This window comes from Agelaius tricolor, unplaced genomic scaffold (genome assembly GCF_023055355.1).
Source record: "Agelaius tricolor isolate 1412-34295 unplaced genomic scaffold, bAgeTri1.0.p SCAF_30, whole genome shotgun sequence".
In the NCBI taxonomy this organism is placed as follows: Eukaryota; Metazoa; Chordata; class Aves; order Passeriformes; family Icteridae; genus Agelaius; species Agelaius tricolor.
In genome coordinates, this window is record NW_027269290.1 from 1869015 (window position 1) to 1890728 (window position 21714).

General features: G+C 60.4%; 1 protein-coding gene across 4 annotated transcripts in view; it reads right to left on the minus strand.

The window, feature by feature from the left end:
* The window catches only part of NAV1 (neuron navigator 1), a 75310-nt gene that overhangs the window by 12261 nt on the left and 41335 nt on the right, over window positions 1-21714 (minus strand). For 3 of the 4 annotated variants that reach the window (XM_071450462.1, XM_071450461.1, XM_071450463.1), the window contains exons 5-12: window positions 18121-18223; window positions 14076-14441; window positions 3187-3325; window positions 2679-2976; window positions 1615-2308; window positions 1054-1512; window positions 808-849; window positions 506-654 (exon numbers count right to left, since the gene is read on the minus strand). In XM_071450462.1, coding sequence (XP_071306563.1) covers window positions 506-654; window positions 808-849; window positions 1054-1512; window positions 1615-2308; window positions 2679-2976; window positions 3187-3325; window positions 14076-14441; window positions 18121-18223 — 2250 coding nt within the window. Of the gene's footprint in view, window positions 1-505; window positions 655-807; window positions 850-1053; window positions 1513-1614; window positions 2309-2678; window positions 2977-3186; window positions 3326-5943; window positions 6065-14075; window positions 14442-18120; window positions 18224-21714 lie in introns of those variants that run through there. The other variant, XM_071450464.1, reaches the window with a different exon arrangement.

The window sequence follows — 21714 nt, forward strand, 5'->3', positions numbered from 1 at the left end:
GCAGTGAGGAAGCAGGGATTGTGGTCCCAAAGCAGGGAGGGGCTGGGGAAAGCTAAAAGGCAGGTTGATGCTGGGAAGACCTGGACACCAGCATCAAGGTAATCACAGGGCTGAAAAACAAATCCATTACCCCAGGGCCAAGTGGATACCACTATGCCAAGGCCCAACACCAGCAGGTGCAGGAGTGGAGCCTGCTGCCCCAACTTGTCTGCCTGGACCCCCTCAAACCCTCCAGGAACATGCAGGTCCTGGTCAGATCAGGGCAAGGTTTACCCCTTGCCCTGCCAGACACCCCCAGAGGAGCAGTTATGGCCTGAGGCCCAAAGGTGGATGAGATGCCCTGAAGCAGAGGTGATGGACATCCCTGGTCCCAGTCCAGCACCCAAAGCACCAGGTGCTGGTGTTGGTGGTGTCAAGGAGACAAGCAGCGCCCAGGGGAGCACCAGCACATCACACAGGGAGCAGGGGGAGCAGGAGGGAAGGGGCTGGCAGCGAGGGCACTGACCAATGCTGGTGAGCGGGCCCTTCCCGACCAGCGCCATGGGGAGGGCGGGGGGCGAGGGCAGCTCCTGCTGCTCGTCCGACTCGGGCAGGCCGCTGACCGCGTGGGAGTGGCGCCGCTCCTTGGCCTCCTCCTGGGAGTGGAGCTGGTACCTGGGGAGCCGCAGACAGGCATGGTAAGATCGACCAGCACCGTCCAGCTCCCTCCCGCTGCACTCAGCCCAGCTTCCCTGGCTCAGGGGCACTGGCCTGGAAAGCCCCCCCTTCCCACCACAGCACCACACAAAGTCATTTGGGCTCTTTTACCTCAACCCCTTCTTGGGCAGCGTGTTCCTGTCGCGGTTGGCACTGGAAGGGAAGGAAAGATCAGTGACAACCCTGCACAGACTAGGGAAGGAACCATGGGGATTGAATTGTAGAAACAGGGAGCTTTTCCCTAGAAATGTAGCAGGAAGAGACTCTGAAGCAGGCAAAGGACATGGCGGAACAGCAGGGAGCAATGTGTGCCCATGAAGGTGCCGCAGCAGCCCACCAACCTCCTTCCAGCCATACCTGTCCAGATGTGAGAGCCGGGGGCTCCCACTCCAGCCCAGCTCTCCTGCCTCTTCCTCTTCCTCTTCCTCCTCTGCGTTGGCAGGGGGTGCAGCAGCAGGGGCGGTGGTGGTGGTGCTGCCCCCTGAAAAGGCACTGGGCAGGCTCATGGGCATCTGCAGGGATTCCATGCTGCGGTGAAGGCCAGAGAGCTTGGGGTACATCCTGCCCTCTTTGGGGACACTGAAGCCACCCATGAGCTCCAGGCCCTGGGAAAAGCTCGCCGAGTTGATGTTGAGGATGGGGGCAGGGCTGGGGCTGAAGCAGGGCGCAAGGTGCCCACCAGCTGGATGCAGGTCCTGGAGCTTGGCAGTGTGTGGGGTGTGCAGCTCGCTGGAGGAGGGCAAGTCCAAGCTGTTGGAGTTGACCTTGTCCAAGTTGGCCAGCGAGGGAGGCTTCACGTAGGTCTTGGCAGCTGCTCTGGAGGGGGAAAATGGGTAAGGAAACAGGTGAGACTCAGGTACTGATGCTGGACAGAGCCATGCCAGGCACCTGCTGCCCTTGGAGGTAGAAGGACCATACCTGAGAGGTGTAGGGGGCAGCTCAGCCACCTTGGCTGCTGGCGGGAGGTTGGCCTGGGCTTTTGGAGTGCTCTCAGGTGAGCTGGCACTCTTCAGGGTGCTGCACTCAGAGTCAAGTGCCACTGCCTTGGCCTTGGCCTTCTCCTTCTCACGGTCTGTCTGGTTCACAGGGGCCGGTGTGCCACGGCCAGTGCCAACCTTGGATGGCTCCTTGAGCCGCGACACCGAGATGCCACCCGGCTTGGTGCTCAGCAGGCTGGGGTCAATGCTGCTGCTGACCGGCCGGGCTGCGCTGCGGCCCCCGGTCACACTCATGGAGCTGGACTTGGCCGGCCGGGGCAGGCTGCGGTACTGGATGTTGGAGCGAGCCCCTGGTGCCAGGAACCCAGGCTCAGGTGCGTTGGAGACATCGAGGCTTGTCTTCCTCCCACTGACTGGCTTAACAGGGATGCCAGAGCTCTTCTGGATCTTGCCAAGAGTGGCCGAGCCCCCAGCCTGCATGACAGTGGCCGTGCCAGTGGCAGGAGCTGGTTTCTTGTAGCCAAAGGAGCTGGAGGATGAGGGGCGTGCGAGCCCTGATGGCGGCTTCTTGGCGTCAGCGGTGCGGTCACGGCCGGCATCGGAGGAGGAGCGCTGCAGGCCCGTGTTCTTCACTGACAGCTTGCTCTTGTCGGTGGCTTTGGTCTCTGGCTTGCCTGGTGGCAAGAAAGGACAGGTTAGTGTCCCTGGAGGCTTTGGGGACATTTGGAAGTGAACAAGCCCAGACAGGATATGAACACCAGACTTGCAGGGATGTGACGGAGAAGGGACATGCTAGACCCTTGGTGCACTCAACGGTTCCCCAGCCTGGTGTGTGGACATGAGACCATGGGGCAGGCACAGACCCCCAGCGTGCTTGCAGCCCACAACACAGCCCTGCCTCCCCTTCCAGCCCACACCCAGCTCCCAGGTCTGAGCATGGCCATAGGCCATCCCATAGCCCACATGCTTGGGGAAGGCACACAAAGACAGCACCCAACATTCTTTCCATTAAAGGAGCTGGACCCTGCCCAAACTGGTTTTTACCTGCCACTTTGAGGGTGCTCTGGGCCATATGAGTGATGGGGGAGGTCACAGCCACTGGAGGAGTCTTGCCCTTCTTGAGGGAGCCCGGGGTGCCCAGGCTGACAGGCTTCTTCAGCTCACCACCCTTGGACCCCTCCTCTCCACCCTCCGAGGGCTCCCGCCGCCACTTGGAGGAGCCATGCTCCATCTTGAGGCTGCTGCTGTCGTAGTCCAGCTTCTTGGGTGCCTTCTCGTCACCCTCACCGTACCAGCTCAGGCCGCTCTCTGCCAGTGAGCGCTTCTCCGAGTCCGTGCGCAGCTGGGGGTAGAGCAGAGTCAGGGGCACTCCTGGCACCCACCCCAAACCCATCCCCAGAGAACATCAGCCAGCTGGGAGAAGGATGCAGCAGACACCCTGTGCCATCCTTGTTTCCTCACACTGGCACCCTCCATGCCCTCTGTCCCACCAAGGTGTGGCAGGAAGGCTGGGATAGGTGCTGGAAAGGGGCTGGGTGCCACTGGCACCTACCGCTATGGCCGAGTTCCTGCGCGAGGCGGTGGGGGTGGAGGGCAGGGAGTTGAGCGAGGAGCTGGCATTGAACTCCTCTGAGCTGAGGTTGTCGGAGGCATCGCTGAGGCCGCTGCTGATGGAGCTGCTCTCATCCCAGCTGTGAGGGAGAGACAGCATCAGACCCCTGCTCACCCAATGGGTCCCACCACCGGCAGGATCTCCCTGTTCCAGGGGCTCCTGGTAGTGCCCATGGCAAGGACATGGCATGCAGGGCCCATGGCTGGCTCCAGTCCAGCCGTGGAATTGGCTCGTGTTCCTGTGGCACACAAGCCTCAGTGACCCTGCTTCTCCCCATTAAGGCTCTGTGGAGCTTTGGCAGGGATGGAGGGACATCCACAGCTGGCAACAAGCCCCCGGCAACCTGCTCTGACCCTGGAGGCAGGTTGGGATTGTCAGGACAGGACTGCTGGAATAAACAAACCAACCACTCTGTAGCACCCATCCTCCCTGGGGTGGTCCCCACCCACTGTGCCCTACTGCCCCTCTCCAGCCCCCAGCAGCCAGAGGCAGCAAGTCTGGGATCTGCTGCTGTGCCAAGGTGGCTGCTCCACGCTGGGGCTCAGCCAAGTGTGCAGAAGCCCATCTGCAGGGCCATCAGTCAGCATCACACTGGGGCAGCAGCTGCCTGGGTGCCCCAAGGGCACAGCGGGTTCCACAGCACTGGGCTGTGCCCATGTCGATCTGGCACAGGCAGGCACGGAGCACCTTCCAGCAGGATGAGCACAGCACCTTTCAGGTCAGCAGCTGAGTAGGTCAGTGAAGCCTCGCAGCCTCCCAGGGCCTGTGAGGGGCTGGGGGAGACAACACTGAAACAGGCTGCACAGAGAAGCTGTGACTGCCCCATCAATGAAATGTTCAAGGTCAGGTTGGATGGAGCTTGGAGAAACCTGACCTACTGAAAGGTGCCCCTGGCCATGACAGGGAGTGGCACAAGATGAGTTTTAAGGTCCCTTCCAACGCACACCATGCCATGATTCTGTGACAAGCTGTGGTGTAGGAGTGCAGCTGGGAGCTGCAGCCAGCCCTAGTCTCTGCAAGAGATGTCTGTTTATTGCATCAGGGCCACAGAGGTGCAAGTGAAGCCCAGCAAACAGCAGAGCTCCAATAGCAGTGGCAGAGCAAAAGCAACAGCCACCAACAGAGGCAGCTCCAACACCGTAAGACCTGCACTGCGTGTCCTGCTCTTTCCATAGGGGAGGAGTTCATCAGAGACTGGCCAAAGCCAGGATGGACACAGCCCCCTGTGGCCCCACAGCAGCTTCTGGGACAGAGCCAGCAGGTGCTGCTGCCCAGGAAGGGATTTCAATAGGATCATGCACTCAGGATATGCTGCTGAGCTCCTCAGCTCCAAGCCATGTCTTACCACCAGCCCTATGCCTAGGGTGAGTTCCCACTGGGATGGAAATCTTCACCCCAGGATCTCCCAGCCTGGCATCACCTGGCAGTGGGCAGTGCCAGGAGTGAGGCCAGGCTTCAGAGGACTGTGTCCTATGGCAACACAGCTGAGGCCACATGTGGTGCTGGGTGTCTCAGTCTGGCTTTTTGGGGCCAGGCAGGGAAACCCCAAACACTCTCCCAGCCATGCGTGCAACACCCCCACTGCCCTGGGCATCCAGAGAGCCACTGAGAAAGGGGCAGAGGGTCGGAGGTTAGGCCAAGGCAGGAGGTGACTCCAAATCCTCCTCAACAACCTTGTGCCAAGAAAAGACAACAAGCAAGGTCACATCCCAAAATCACTAAAACCATGGCATGAGGCTGGGGAGCCAGCTGCACACTGTGAGGGTGTCCCTGACTCTCTTATGGGGCACACAGCTGGTGCACTGAGGGATCCCCCTAGCTGGTATGTGTATGCCATATGCGGCACAGCAAGGAAAGCCTCAACCACAGCACCACTGGCCCCGCAGCATGTACAAACTCCCGGAGTATGGCTGAGCCCTGGCACCTCGACTGGCCCCCAGAACCCTCAAACAAGGGGCAGCCATGTCAGACTGTCACTCCGGGGCAAAACTGACCCTCTGCTTTGTGCTCCATCCCCTCCATCTTATCCAGAGCCATTCCCAGCTCCTGCAGACGATCCTGCACCGAACCTACCCGCCAGCAGCCCCGCGGCAGATCCCAGGAACGGGGATGCTCAAGGGCAGCGTGACCGTCCTGCCGCGCTCCGCGGCGCCGGCGGGCGGACGGGACCCGCTGAGGGCGGGATGGACCCGCACGGCCTCGGGGACGAGCACCCCGGCCCCAGCCCGCCGCGGGGAGGCGGCTGCACCGGCAGGGAGCGGAGGATGGACTGGGACCGCGGCGCGGTGCGCGGGGATGCTCCGCCCCGCCCCGGCCGCACCCCGACTCGGAGCCCCGCGCTCGGCAGTCCCGGGGTCAGACTCGGCGTGCGGAGGCACCAGAGCCCCGGGAGCCCCGCGGAGGACAGGCCCGGCCGTACTGCAGGTGCGGGGCGCGGGCCGGGGCGGAGGATGGGGGTGCCGGGGCGGAGGATGGGAAGGCAGCGGGAGCCGCCCCGATGCCCCGATGCCGCGGTGCCGGGCGCGACCGCGCTGCCCCGACCCCCCCTTTCACCCCCCCCCCCCCCCCCCCCCCCAGCGCGGCCGAGACAAAGCACCGCCCGCGGAGCGGCCCCGGGGCGCGGGGCTTTGTCTGCCGGGGCCGAGCTCCGGCCGCGCCCCCGCCCGCCGCGGTGCCCGCTCCCTGCCCGTGCCGTACCTGCTGGCGAGGCGCGGGGCGCGGCGCGGCCTCCCCGCCCGCAGCATCGTGCTGCCCGCGGCGCGGCGCGGCCCCGCCGGGCGGCCGAGAGGGGCGGGGGGCGGCGGGACCGCCCCGCTGCCCGCGCCTTAAAGCGACAGCGGCACAGGACCCCCTCCGCCGTCCATCGGCCCCTCCCCGTCCCCGCCGGGACGGGACCGGGGTCTCGGCTCCAAGCCTCGCCCGCCTCAGCTCCGCCACCATGCCTCCGCATTCTGCCCCGCAGCCCACGGCCCCGACCCCTGTCCCTGGTGTCCCCCAGCGTCCCCTCAAATGCCCGCAGAGCCCCCAAACCACGATTCACATCCCCAAACACAGCACCAGTGATCCCCAGTCCAGCCCGCTGTGTGATACCAGAAGGCATTCCTCAGCACTGGACCTGGAACCTGTGCCCCCCAAACCGCCCTGTTCTCTGTCCCCAAAGGAACCACCTCCTCGATGTGGGTCCCACTGTGGGGTGCAACCCACTGCTCCCAGCAACCTCAGTGCTCATCCCCAGAAAGGACATCCATGCCTGCCCTCCTCTGCCTTTCATTGACCAAAACCCCAACTTTTGTCCCTTTTTTCTCTCTCTCTTCCATCACATCAAGAGCCATGCTGCAGGGTAGGGTCCTCACCGGGATGGTAACACCAGGGACAATTTTGCCAGCCCAGCCACGTAGGGCAGAGAGAGTTAACTACAGCCTTGGCAAGACAGACCAGACCCTGCAGGCTGGGAAATAAGTAATTCCTTCCTTGAAGCAACGGTGACGCCTCTTGGCTCCTTCCCCACTGTCCCATCACTCACCACACAGGGCTTGTCCCGGCATGGCATGTTCGGACAGGGGTACCTGACCATCCCTGTCCCCACTGATCAGCTCGTGCCCACACCCAGCAAGCCCTGGCAGGAGCTCATGGCCGGGGCTGGTGGTGCAGCCAGCCCGAGCTGCGGTTACGGCCCCACAGCCGCGTGCGCCAATGGGTGCGGCGGCACAGCCCGTCCAGCACCGCATCCCTCGGGTCCCTCCGGCCTGGCACCATGCCGGATGCTGTCCCTTCCCTCCTCTTCTCTTGGCTGCCTGCCTCAGCCCCACCACGGCCGGCTCAGGCAGTGCTCAGAGCAGCTTCTGGGCAAATCTGGGCATCCCAGGTGGCAGGGGAGCCAGCCTGGCACAGCCCCTCAGAAAGGCAGCTTTGACCCAGCCAGAGCCATGGGCCTGCTGTGAGATAATGGCAGAGAATTGCTGCTGGTCACAGCAGACCCTTGGGCACCAGCACAGGCACTGAGCCCCGTACAGAGGAATACCCCCAGCACATTTCTCAGCACAGGCTGCTGTTGGAGCTGGATGGTTTTGAACTCTCCTTGCTTCACCTACCTCATACCAGCACAGATACCTGCCCATGTAGCACCCAGACCCACTGGCACCAGCCAGGGCTCCGGACGCTCATGTCCCTGCCAGGCTGGTCCAGCCAGCTCCCCGCTGCCATCCTGAAGCCCACCCTGCATGGAAGCAAGCCCTGGTCTGCCCCGGCCCCTTCCTCCTGTGGCAGGGGAGGAAATGCAGGGTTTGCACTGAGGGGGTCTCACACCCCACATCAGCAGATCACTGGCATTGAGGGGGCTCTGTGGCACTGGTGCTCCCAGCCCCAGCGCATGCTGTGACTTGAGATAGGAGCAGTGAGGAAGGCACAGGCACAGCAGGGGCTCTTCACACCCTCCCCCTCTCCTCCACTTAATGGGGCAGAAAAAACAATTAGCTTCATAAATCCCGTTGAGGGGGTTGGGAGCTCCCCATGGATGTGGGCAGGGCGGGGCTCTGCATCTCACTCACATCCACATCAGGAACCAGAGTGTAACAACACTCCCTGACTTCCCTGATCCCCACAGCCCTGTAAACCCCTCTGTACCCTCCAGGATGCCCCCCAGACCCCCAAGTACCCCCTCAGAGAACTCCAGCTCCTACAGAGAGTCAGGCTACCTTGACCCTAGGTGTCTCCTGCTTGGATTTTGAGTACTACGATCTGTCACCTTTCTCTGAAGCTGCACTCAGAGGAACAGGAGTCTGCAGAGATCCGGCAGATGGGGAAACTGAGGTAGGGAAGGGGGATCTGACGTGCCTGAGCTTCCCCAGCAGAAGAGGATCAACATCACATCCGCAATTGATTCAGGACCCCATTCTCCAGGCAGCACTGCCTCTGGTCTCTGGTCCCCCAGAACCCTGAGGGGTGCAGAGGACTCTGCCACAGGACCCTTGAGTGTGGTCCCTGCAAGGGGGGACCCATGGCCAGGCTGTGCCTCCACCCCAGCCCTGCACCATCAACCTCAGTAACAGTGGGGTCTGATTTCCCTGCGGCAGCGAGGCTGAGGCCATGGGGGGGTAGCCAGCACTCACTGCCTGCTGCAGTGACATCAGCCATGGACCCCAACCACACTCCTGGCTGAGAGCTCACCTCTGGTCACCCCTCTGCTCCCCCTCAAGTGGTGGAAACCCTGGAGGAACTGTGTCCCGGTGCGGGGATCTCCGCTGGCAGTTTCGGTGACATGTGGAGCCTCACCCGGGCCATGGCGGCACCCGGGGCTGCAGAGGCCACGTGCAATGCTCAGAGAGTCCCAGGGCAGTGCCGGGGTGGGGAGCAGAGTGACTCAGCTCGGTTGTGAAATTCCTATTTTTCCTGTTGTCTGGACGAGCTGGTGACCTCGGACACCTCAGTCCAGAGTAGCCAGGCTCCTCCAGGCAGCAGGGTGGCACATGGTAAAGCCAGGTCTTGAGGTCCCCAGGTGGCATGCAGAGAGGCAGGTAGGTTTAGGTCAGATTCTCCCCAGCAGCTTTCCCCAGGGCACATGGGTGTGTGAGGTCCAACCCTGCATTTGGCTCTGCCCTGTGTCCGTATCCAGCCTCATCAACAAGCCACAGGGGCCAGCAGCTTCCTGCATCTTGGGTGTCACTGACCCCCAGGTGCCCTGTACCCCCAAGCCTCACAGCCCCAGGATTCCCTTCCCAAAACATGCCTCATGCAGCTGCTGTCACATCCCCAGGGGCCAGGGATCAGCACTGGGTGCCTCAACCCAAACCCCAAAGGATGGAATTGCTAGAAAGCAGTGCACAGGAAGGTGCTGATGCTCAGTGGGGCCCTGGGGCCCCTTTCCAGGAGCGTCCCCTGTACCCAGCTGGCGGGAGGAACTCGCCAAGCCCAGCACACAGCACAGCCCAGCAAATATTTATACAACATTGCTCCCTGGCCAGCCAGGGTCCCACACACACGCCAGGCCACGTGCAGGGCCACAGCCATGCCCCATGGGATGTCCCTGATGAGGAATGACTTCATGGGCTCACTGGGACAGGACATGGGGTCATCCTGGACTAGCCAAAGCGGAGCAAGGGGCGTTTGAGGGAAGGGAGCAGGCTCCAGCACCAGTCCTGCTCGGGGCAGGAGGAGGGCGGCCACTCCCCTGCTGCTCCTGGGGAGCTGAGCCAAACATCTGCTCCCGCCTACAGGCTGTGCCGAGCCCGAGCCCGAGGAGCTGCGAGGAAGCTGGAGCCAGGCCAGCCAGAGCGCAGTGGGTGTCAGCTCCAGAGCATCCCTCCCGGGAGGATGCTGCTGGCAGCCCCCAGCCCTGCTGGAGGGGACCACAGGCTCTGCAGTGCTTGGCTGCCAGCAGCACCATCACACTGACCTGGGACGGTGCCCGGGGTGTGCTGTGGGCTAGCAGCATGCCCTGCACTCCCAATTCCAAAAGCTGCTGCCTCAGCTCCATTTCATGCCCACAAGCAGAGTCAGGGCAGTACCCAGCTCATGAGGGTGCAGATGCTGCCACTGCTGCAGTGGGATGCAATGCTGCCTCCCTTTCTGCCTCCAACAAACGAGATGCAAAAGGACATCCTGAAATCACAGCAGTCCCAGGGTCACACAAACATTCCCCCAGTGCTCTGGAAGCCCCAAGGGACATGCAGAGCCCCGGGGACTGGCTGCAGAGCTACACCTCCACACCACAGCACTGCAGCACACACAGACCATCATCACTGCTCCTGCAGCCACCGCAGCAGAAGGTGCTGACTCAGCAGCCAGCCCCGCTAGCTGCTTCTGTACCCCATGAGCTCCTGACTGCACTGCAGCATCCCACTCACTCCCACTGTGACCCAACTGGCCCTAGGAAACACCCAGGGACGGTGCTGAGCCACTACTCAGGACACACCACATCAGGCCTGCTCCATTCTCCTCACCACTGCCTGGTTCACATGCAGGTCTGCACACAAAGGCACCCATGCTGTGGCTGTGCAGACAGAGATGTCCCTGGGGAAGTTCCCAGTGGAGAGACCTTGGTGGGGTGACCTCCAATGTTCAGGAAACAACCCCAGCCTGGATGAGTGGGAAAGCATTACAGGTGGCACCACACCCTTCCTGGAACTGGCCTCAGGGCAGGGAACAGTGGCCACTGAATAGTGGCATAGGAACCAGAGCTGACCAAGGAAGGGAGTAAATATGTTTCACTGTTACAGAAACAGCCCAAGACTGGGTGCTATCTCTGCACATGCCCTGCCTAGGGCCCCAAGGACAGGCAGGACAGGGCAGGAGAGCAACAGCACCCCTTCCATCCCTTCAGTCACATACTCCCTTCACAGGGAGCATCCTGGTGGGTGCTCCCTGTGCCAGGTCCCTGCCCTGATGCAGTGCACACGGAGGATATAGTGATATTGGGAACAAAAGATATGTGCTGCCACGCAGGGGGCCAAAGCAAGAGCTTTCTAAATCCTGAAACCAGCAGCAGGTAGAGAGGAGTGGCAAGTGTTATGCCGATGGATGCAGGCACAGCTGGGCAGGGAGCCAGGATGCTGGTACATTTGGCTAGCACAGCAATGCTGCTGGTGTCTCGGGTGTCCCCAGCCAATCCCTGCTCAGACTTGACCATCCCACTCCCTCTCTGAGCTGGGCCTAAAGTCCCCCACAGCCTCTTTGGCTGGGCTCACCCCAACCTCCACCCAGCTGAATCCACCGCGATACCTTGCAGGCAATCCCCTTGCCCCAGTCGTGTCTCACCTACCTCAGCCCTCGCTCCTTCCAGCCTGCTTCCCCGCCGAGCCACGGGCATGCCGGGGCACATCCCACACATCTGTGTGTCCCACAGGGACAGGGACAGGGACAGGGATGTGTCACCACGTCCTCTGAGCCGTCTCTGACCTACTGCCCTACAAGCCGGGCCGTGCGCCGGCGCGGTGCGGGGGACGCTGCCCCGAGGCCCGGGCTGGGGCTGCCGGCCCCATCTGCAGCAGCCGCTCCTGCCCGGTGCATTAGCAGCACCGCGAGATGGGGCCTGCGGCGGTGCCGCTTTCTAGGTCAGAGCCAGCGAGGAGGCTGTGCTGGGTGAGGGGCTGTGCATGAGGGGCTGTGCTGGGTGAGGGGCTGTGCTGAGTGAGGGGCTGTGCATGAGGGGCTGTGCATGGTGAGGGGTTTGGGTGAGGGGCTGTTCTGAGTGAGGGGCTGTGATGGGTGAGGGGCTGTGCTGGGTGAGGGGCTGTGCATGAGGGGCTGTGCTGGGTGAGGGGCTGTGCTGGGTGAGGGGCTGTGCATGAAGAGCTGTGCTGGGTGAGGGGCTGTGCTGTGTGAGGGGTTTGGGTGAGGGGCTGTGATGGGTGAGGGGCTGTGCTGGGTGAGGGGCTGTGCTGAGTGAGGGGCTGTGCTGTGTGAGGGACTGTGCTGTGTGAGGGGTTTGGGTGAGGGGCTGTGATGGGTGAGGGGCTGTGCTGGGTGAGGGGCTGTGCATGAGGGGCTGTGCTGGGTGAGGGGCTGTGCTGGGTGAGGGGCTGCACTGGGTGAGGGGCTGTGCATGAGGGGCTGTGCATGAGGGGCTGTGCTGGGTGAGGGGCTGTGCTGTGTGAGGGACTGTGCTGTGTGAGGGGTTTGGGTGAGGGGCTGTGATGGGTGAGGGGCTGTGCTGGGTGAGGGGCTGTGCTGGATAAGAGGCTGTGCTGGATGATGGAGGCTGGATGAGGGGCTGCACTGGGTGAAGGGATGTGCTGGCTGAGTGGGGTCTGGATGAGGGGCTGTGCTGGATGAGTGCTCCTGGCCAGCTCCTTGTCCTATCTGGCTCTTGGCAGGAGGGAATGCTCCTGCTCTGCTTCCCGGGCTCTGAACCCAGAGTGTGCAGGCTCCTGGAGAGGGCACCTCAGTGTACCCCAGCACCCAGCCAAAGGCATGCTCTGGGACAGAGACCCTGCCATGCTGCCCACTCTGGGAGACCCCCCCAAGTCCTGCTGTGGGGCTGTGGGGGATGAAGCTGTGAAGCTGTGTAGGTCACTACATGGCTCTGTGCCTGCAACAACCCCAGTGAAATGGCTGATCCCCAGGAGATGCCCCTGCAGATAAGAGGGTCCTGTGCTGCCCTGGCTCACTCCTGCACCCTTCCTTGGGGAGGGTACCCAGTGCAGAACACCCAGTCTGTCTCTGGCATGGCAGAGAACTCCAGGCACATCCAGGAGTCCCCATGCTGGGGACTCTGCACAGGAACAGGACTGTGGCACCTGCCCATGGTCCAGCTCACCGCAGCACTGACAGCCTCACCCACACCAGGGGATTGTGGTGCTGCCAGGGCCTCACAGAGGCTCAGCCATGCAGGGATCCATCCCCAAAGCTTGTACCTTCCTGAAGGAGAAGTAAATCCTGCCCATAGGAGTGCAGGGCTGAGCTGTCCTGGGTCTTTGACCCTGCCCACACTCCCCCTGCTCTGTGATTCACGAATACAAAGTGTTGCTCTACTGCCTCTGAAGCCAAGGGCACCCCAAGGTTATCTGCCTGCATGAGCAGCACCAAGATGAGACAAGGAGGGAGATGGGGAGCAGTGTACCCTTCATCCCCACAGCCAGCCCTGGTGCAGCCTCAGCCATCCAGGGCAGCCCAAATCCACCCCACTGCCAGTCACACCTCGCAGTCCAGTGCCCAGTGGCAGCAAGTGGTGACGTGGGACCTCTGGCTGCCAAGCAATAGGTTAAGATCTATAGGAGGGTCTGTGCTGAACCAGCACAAAGCTCCCTCATTCACAAGCACAGGGCAGCCCCCAAAGCCAATGCCCATGGGGAGGATGGGTCTGACACCCACGGTGCCACAGACACTCTCAGCCCACAGCTGGAGCGTGGCAGGGGCAGAAGCCAGCAGATAGCCAAAGCTGTGTCCCCTGCAACTGCAACAAGCACCTACAGGCCATATCTAGGGCGCACTGGCCCCAAGATGGGTGAGAAGCCACAGGCTCTGCTCTATCCTGCAGCAAACTGATGTGACTACAGCCACCCTAGGAGGGCCAAAGCAGCACTGTCAGGAGCCCAAATACCTCATCGGGCTCTGGGACAGCTCAAATGCCCACGTTATTTATTTTCTGCTGTGCTGAAACAGGAAACCTCCAACATGTTCAAACCCTGGACTCTTGCCAGAGCCAGGGGCACCTCAACAGTGCAGCAGGAGCTGGACACATCTGGCAAGAAAACGTGAGCCCTGGGAGTGCTGGGTTGTGCCCATCTGGCAGGAGATGCCCCTGGGCCCATGGGTAGAGGGATGGAGGCTGATGGGGGTCCCAGAAGGAGGGACTCTGCTCAGCAGCACACCTTGGTCCATTTAGAGTCATCCATCAGCAATGACACCTCAGTGCCCAATTCTCACTGGGGTGCTGAGATCTGACCCAGCCTCTCCCACCATGGACCACCAGGAGTCCCACAGGACACCCCCACAGTGCCTGGGTCACAGGAAGCCACTCAGACTGACTGGTGTAAACTGAAGAGCACTTCTGAAAGCAGCAGGACTGTGGCTCAGGGCTTCTGCAGTTACAGACCATGCACTTTTCTCAGCTCCCTGCTCCAGGAACACCCAGATCAAGCTGGGCACTTCCCACATGCTGGGAGAGCAGCTCATTCTGGCTCAGGAGCCCCAAGAAGACCCAGCTGGCCCAGCACCACCAGCACTGCTAGCAGGGAAGCATCTCCTGGGATGTGGGGACACGATCCAATCCTAACCAGACTGGCTGTAACCCCTGTTCCACTCCATCCACCCCCACTGTGCCAGGTGAACTGGAGCAGGTGAAACTCCTGGAGAGCCCCAGTCTGGCCAGGACTCCTGTCACAGGCACGTACCCCGTGGTGATGTCATCATCCTCCGTCAGCGTCTTGCCCATCAGGTCACTGTCACTCATGTACCCCGACTTGAGCTCCACGTCGTCGCTGTCCAGCGCCTCGACCAGATCCAGGCGGGAGATGTGGCTCAGCTTGCTGGGGCTGCGCATGGGCATGGTGTGCGAGTAGTGCGCGCGCTCGCCGTGCATGTACCAGCTCGGGGTGCCCTCGGAGCGGCACGTGCCCCCCACCGAGGGCGCGTCCCCGGCCTGCAGCCGCGGGCTGGACTGCCCGTAGCGCCAGGACAGAGGGGACGAGCGGTTGGAGAGGCTGGAGACGCTCCGTGGGTTGGCTTCATCGCTGTCATAGCAGGTCATCTCCAGGGAGCTGCAAGGACAGGCAGTCAGGGAGTTAGGGCAGGGCACAGGGGGCAGGGGAGATCTGTGCCTGCCTCAACCCCCAGAACTTGGTCTGCAAGTGCTCAGATACCAAAACTGCCCATTTTGAGGCACCCAGGCAAGGCCAGAGGCTCCCGGGACTGTGGTTGCAGGGACGCTGTCTGTCGTGGACCATCTCCATCTCAGGTGGCAAGAGACAGTCCCCTCCTTCCTTGCCCAGTGCCACCCCAGTGTCCCACAGTCCAGGACTTGCTGGGACATGCACACCATGGTGTTCAGTGATGCCATGTCTCCCCAGGGACGGCGGAATAGGACATAGGATGTGATGGGGACTCTGTGCTCAAGTCAATCTACAAAAGCAACACTCTACCACAGCCCTGTCCACCCACCTCAGAGCAGGGACTGGTGGCAAACACATCTGGGAAAGGGATCAGCACCATTCTGGAGACTGGCTCCAGCCCCAAAATCCAGCTCTGCTGAACTCATCTAATAGGGCACCTTTAGTGGATCTAATAGGGCACCTTTAGTGGAAAGCCTGAACATGCTCCCCTGTGTCTGGGCTGCTTCTGCTCAGCCACTTCTCCTCCAGCACTTCAACATCTGCACCTCAAGATCACACCAGACCCAGGACAGGACAAGCTGGAGTGGTGGCACCAATCCCAGGGAATGTGACAGTGGGCCATGCCAGGGAGTGGAGGCTGTGAGTGAAAGGATGCCGAGGGACAGACCTGGGACCAGTCCCTGCAGAAGCACCTCACACTGAACCCCTGCAGACTGAACCCCCAACATCTGGGCAGGAAAGATGACCCCAAGAGAGGGCTGCTCACAAGGACAGTGCTCAGCAGCCAGCCCAGAGCCCACAAGCACTTCAGAAATGGGGAGTTCCATCACTCCCTGTGCCTCTCAGGGTGTATTTTGGGCAAATAGTGATTCTAAAACTAAATTTGGCCACGAGAAACTATTACTTCTTAGAGCAGCTCCTTGGGAACCCACAGTCCTCAAATTGGCTCCAAACACTACTATCAGTAAATTATTCCCTAGCTTGGATTAAAGGTTCCTGCAGGAGCACCCAAAGCCAAACCCAGGCTGCAGCACTGAATCTAAAACAGGGAACTACATTTAAAAAAACGAGGAAGTTTGTTAAAGCGGAACTAAAAGGGGCAGCTAAAAGGGTTTTGTTTTTGTCAGCAGCACAAAGGCTGTTTGAGGATGTGCTCCCAGCAGCTCAGAGCAGATGCCAACCATGTCTGAGCAGGAGGAACGGAAGCTTCACCTCGAATCCTGGGTTCAGTTCTGGGCCCCTCATGACAAGAAAGACATTGAGGGGCTGGAGCGTGTCCAGAGAAGGCCAATAGAGCTGGGGAAGTGTCTGGAGCACCAGAAGTAGCTGAGGGAGCTGGGGGGCTCAGCCTGGAAAAAAAGGAGGCTCAGGAGGGACTTTCTGGCTCTCCACAACTCTCTGACAGGAGGGAGGAGCTGGGGAGGAGTTGGGCTCTGCTCCCTGGGAACAGGGACAGGAAAAGAGGAAATGGCCTCAAGTTGTGCCAGGGGAGGTTTAGGTTGGATATTGGAGACAATTTCTTTCCTGAAAGGGTGGTCAGGCACAGGCTGCCCAGGGCACTGGTGGAGTCACCATCCTTGGAAGTGTTTAAAAAACATGTGGATGTGGCTCCTGGAAACATGGTGTAATGGTGAACATGGGGAAATGGTTGGACTTGATCTTAGAGAGTTTCTCCAAGTGTCTTCCAAGTCCACTGAGTATCTCAGTGACTCTGTGATTTCATGATTTTCTAAGCCCCAAGGACATTCATGCAGCCCTGCTGCCAGAAGTATGGTGACATCTTTCAGGAATAACACTGTGCTCTAACAAGGGAACAGCAAAGACTGAGCCCTCAGCCACTGGAAGGAAGAACACAGTGAGGGTAACAAGAGAAATTTGAGGAATGAATAAAGAGAGAGCCCAAAGCAGCTACAGGACACCAGCAATGCAGGCACATCCATAGGACTTGCAGATGACATCTGCATTGGGCAGACTTGTAGGAAGTGTTCCCAAGAGCAGAATGAGTGGGTATGTGTGTAATTACAAAGTACCAGGGAAGAGCTGACACAGCTTTGGGAAAGGAAAATCTGGCTCACAGCCGCAGAGGAGCTCCTGGAGGGATGCAGGGAGCTGCCGAGGCTGCTCTGGGCTACTGGAATAAAAAAAGCTTCCAAATAAATTCAGCTGTCATGGGATAAGAGGGAAGATCTTCACATGTTTAAGTCCTGCTGAAAGGGACAGAGAGCAGGGTAGGGATCCCTGGGCTATCCATAGCCATTTTTCTCCACAGCAGGAATGCAGCTGAGGCATCCACCATGTGATATACTCACAGCTCATCAAGGAAAGGAAGTGATAGTGAAGACTCAAATCCCACCAGCAATGCTAATTTAATCACCCTTAATGTCCTCGCCCTATTTTCCTAAGACCTGATCTGAGAAGGATTTCTGAAGGAGCTGAGTGCTGGAGTGAGGAGGGGGGTGGAGTTTGACACTTGTCATTTGATGAAAGCTAAATGAACACAACGCAGCCCTGGCTTGGCATGAGCAGTGCTGGGCTCTGACCCAGCTCCTGCACTGAGCAAAGGGATGGCAGAGATGTAATGGATCATTTCAGGAAATGGCCAGCTCAGAAAATATTGTTGTGGCCCCATACAAATCCCACTGCCACAGCTCTCTGCTGCTCCTGGCTTGGAAAACATCCAGGAAGCACAGCAAGGGTGAGCTGGGTCTCCAAGGTCTAGAAATTTCAGGCGATGAAAGGGGAGGTCAAAGGGCTGCTTCATCATGGACAAGGCTGCTTGAGGGCTGACACGGGAAGGTCTGTAATGGTGAATGGTGGGTGAAAGGTGGGAGGAGGCTGCTGCTTTTTGTCCCTTCCAAGACAAAAAGCGGGATCGAGAGAGACCACGAGGTGGCAACATACTCCAGGAGAAGGATGTTCCTGCATCCCCACTTTCCCAACCGGCAAACACCCACACAACCTTGCAAATCCAGAGTGAAGCAGAAACCGTCCAAGATCTCAAGTGAGTGACCCAGGGGCCACAGACAGTCCCAGACGTGTGTCAGAGCCCCCTAAACGCAGACACTGTGCCCTGGTTGTCCATGCAGTGCTCACCCTGTCCCCATCACCACCATTCCCTCGCTCCAGTCTGGGCAGGGTACCCCAGGGCACCCCCACCTCTGCTCCTGGGCTCTGGCTGAGAGCTCCTCCATCATCACCCTACAGAGAAAAACTAAGCCATAGATAGGGATGGAGCCTCTGGTGCAAACTGGGGTGGGTACAGGTGATATATTCACCTCTGGTGGTCCATTCAGGGTCACCTGACCACTGGGAACAGACCTCACCCCCTCTCTCTGCTCTGTTAGCTCCCCTCACTGCCAGCACTCCCCAGCCTTTCTGTCCCAGAGCACTTTAGGGGACAGGACTCTGCTGCAGCACCATGGACACCCCATGGGTTTGGGGGCTTCTCTCCAAGCCTCCATGCACAGGGTCCCCAGGTCACAAAGCACCACTGATTCCCTCCCACCCACATGGCCCTCACCAGCAGCAGAGCTGCTTCCCATCTGCCCCAGGAATGACACTGACTGTGGGGAAGGGGCTGGGGGGGGGTCTGGTGCTGGGGCCTCACCTGTGAGACACCTGAGAGCCCCTTAGGCTGGACATGGTCTCCTCCAGGTTCTGACGTAGGTCCAGCACATTCTGCACTGTCCTCTTCCTCTGGGACTCGGGGTCTGTGGAGAGACATGGTGAAGGCTTTAAAGGGATGGATGGATGGATGGATGGATGGATGGATGGATGGATGGATGGATGGATGGATGGATGGAGCACCCCCCTGCCCACGACCATGACCAACAGCCCCGGCTCTGCCCATTAGGAAGGGACAGGGCAAGTCTGGCACCAGGCTGCAGCTGCACAACCCTGAAATGCCACTCCCAAGCATGCAGCTGGAATGGTGATGTCTAGTCCAGAAAGGATGAGCTGGCAGAAACCAGGTGGGGCCACAGGACCCACACAGGTGACAGGAGCAGCAGTCCTGGAACAATGTCCCCAAACCTGCCCCTGCATCCCCCAGGCCCCAGGGGTGCTCCAGCTTGGGAACATGAGTGCTGGAGCAGCATCACTTGGTGTGCAGGCAGTGGGACCGAGGGGATGTCAGGGGCTGGAGGACACTGAGCCCCACTCACGAAGGAGTGGCTGCTTCTGTGCAGGGCTGGAGCAGCTGGTGGGACTGAGCCCCCACAGGCACAGCCCAGAGCTTAGGATCCCCAAGCTCTGTCTGCCCTGGGACTTCTCTAGGTGTACACACCCTTGGCATGGGTGTGTACACACACACACAGAGCCATGCACCCCCCAAAGTGCACACGAGAACACGCATCTACCCACATCACAACCACTTGTGCACACGTGCAGATATATACAGGCACCTCCACAAGCATGTACATCCACCTGCACACACAAAGGTGTGCACCCTGCCCAGAGACACCTGCACAGATGTGTAAGAACACAGACACCTGCACAGAGGAGGAGGTCACTCCTGGCACAGCCCCAGCAGTGCTGTGGGCTCGGGGCCATGGCTCCAGCCCCAAGTCCCTGTCCTGTTCACGTGCACCCCGGGCACTAACAGCCGTGCCACTGCGGCTTTGATCCCTGATTTCAGGCCTTTCAGCTGCAGCCTGCCACGGATCTGAAGTGACAGCAGGCGTCAGGGACATGGGATGTGGCTCCTCCTAATGTAACGTGGCAACCAGCACTTCAGGATTTGCAACGGCACCGGCACCATGTGAACTGCAGGGACAGGGGGATGGGGGACACTGCCAGCACACACCCCAGTGCAGGCACAGGGGATGGGGGACACTGCCAGCACACACCCCAGTGCAGGGATGGGAGATGGGGGACACTGCCAGCACACACCCCAGTGCAAGCACAGGGGAATGGGGGACAGTGCCAGCACACACCCCAGTGCAAGGATGGGAGATGGGGGACAGTGCCAGCACACACCCCAGTGCAAGCACAGGGGAATGGGGGACACTGCCAGCACACACCCCAGTGCAGGGACAGGGGATGGGGGACAGTGCCAGCACACACCCCAGTGCAAGCACAGGGGAATGGGGGACAGGGCCAGCACACACCCCAGTGCAAGGATGGGAGATGGGGGACAGTGCCAGCACACACCCCAGTGCAGGGACAGGGGATGGGGGACAGTGCCAGCACACACCCCAGTGCAGGGATGGGAGGGGGGGACAGTGCCAGCACACACCCCAGTGCAGGCACAGGGGATGGGGGACACTGCCAGCACACACCCCTGTGCAGGGACAGGGGAATGGGGGACAGGGCCAGCACACACCCCAGTGCAGGCACAGGGGATGGGGGACAGTGCCAGCACACACCCCAGTGCAAGCACAGGGGAATGGGGGACAGTGCCAGCACACACCCCAGTGCAGGGACAGGGGATGGGGGACAGTGCCAGCACACACCCCAGTGCAAGCACAGGGGAATGGGGGACAGGGCCAGCACACACCCCAGTGCAGGCACAGGGGATGGGGGACAGTGCCAGCACACACCCCAGCAGCTCCCCACCAAGGCATAGCCACATGCCAGTGCTCGAGCAGGGCTCCTTGTGTGTTCCTGTCCCCATCACATTCTGGCCACACCTCAGGCAGCACCCATGGGTGCTACCTCATCCCCAGGCTCCCCTTGTCCACCTGCCTGGGCAGGAGCACCTCAGACCAGTGAAGCGACCCTGATTTATGCATGAAGGGGGTGACAGGCAGGAACAGCCCGATGAGACGGGTTCAATGAAGCAAGTTAAAGTCAGTTGTAGATGAGGTAAAAGGGCTGGTGAGCCCACAGGGCACCCAGCATGGCCAGCCACGTCGGAGCGTAAGGACACCCATCCCTGCATGTGTCCAATCACCCCAGTCCAGCACCCAGAACCTGGCTCAGTAGGATACCAGTCATTATTAACTCATTATTAAATCTCCATTGTGGAGATTGGAGGAGTTAATCAAAGGCACAGAAGCTCCAAGTGCATGTTGCAATGGCACTGACCCCCATCCCCAGCTTCATCCATTGCACCAGTGGAGGAATTAATCAAAGGCACAGAAACTCCAAGTGGTCCCCAGAGCCACAGGATGGGGATGCACAGGCAGTACAGGACAGGGATGTAGCTGAGGTGGCTGCACACAGGGAACCAGGGTGCAGGAGAGTCTCGAGAGGCCCTCAGTGCTGAAGGGTGGCACCCACCTTGCTCTGCAGCCAGGGACAAGGGGACACCATGCCTGTCTACTGGGGGAAGAAAACATTGCGTTGGCACCTCAAAGCTGCAAGGTCCTGCCCCCAAGTTGCCTGCAAAGATGGATTTTCAGGCTTGAAATGGCAGGGCAGGAACCTGTGGCCAGTCCCTGGCTGTCACGCTGCAGTGGGTAGGGCAGTGGGAGATTTGGGCTCCTTGAACTTCAGGGAACAGCAATACCAGCAATACAAAACCCAGTGTCCCCAGGCGGGTCTCCATGCAGGGAAGGACTTGGCACCTTCAGCTCCTTTACCCTGGCCCCATTCAGCGGGTGCTGTCACCCACACCCAGCCCCTGCAGCCAGAGAAGGTGGCACACACACTCTGGCAGTGCCACATCCCTGCGTGCTGGGCCAGGGCAGAGTGGGACGGGATGAAGAGTCACTGTTGTCCCCTGGCGCCGGCAGTGGCTCCCACCCTGCCAGCTCGGCAGCGTGCTCCTCCTGGGCATGGCTCCCTCCCAAAGCCCCGTCTGCCTCCCCCAGGGCCACCCGCAGCCATTCCCCAGGCACAGAGCCAGCGCGGGCCTGGTGCTGCCTCCTCCCCGGGCGCCACTGCCAGCAGGGCTGCTCTGGCCATCCCAGTCCCAGGAGCAGTGGGGCGAGCCTGCCTGTGTCCCCAGCTGCCCTGACTGAGGGGCCAGCACAGGGACACCCTGCACTGCTCTGCTGCTGGGCCACCAATGGCAAAAAGCAGCATCCCACTGCTCAGGGACAAGAGTTCCAGGGCAATGACACCGACCCACATCCCCAGCTTCATCCATTGCCCCATTCGTCATCCATGCCTGGATGAGATCACCCCAGTTCTTGGGTGACAGTCCAGGTCACTCTAGACTCCAGGAAAAGCAGCAGCTCTCACCCTGGAAAGGGCCAAATTGGGACTGGAAGAGCTGCTCACCCACCTCTGGCACACATCCTGCTGCTAGCACTGA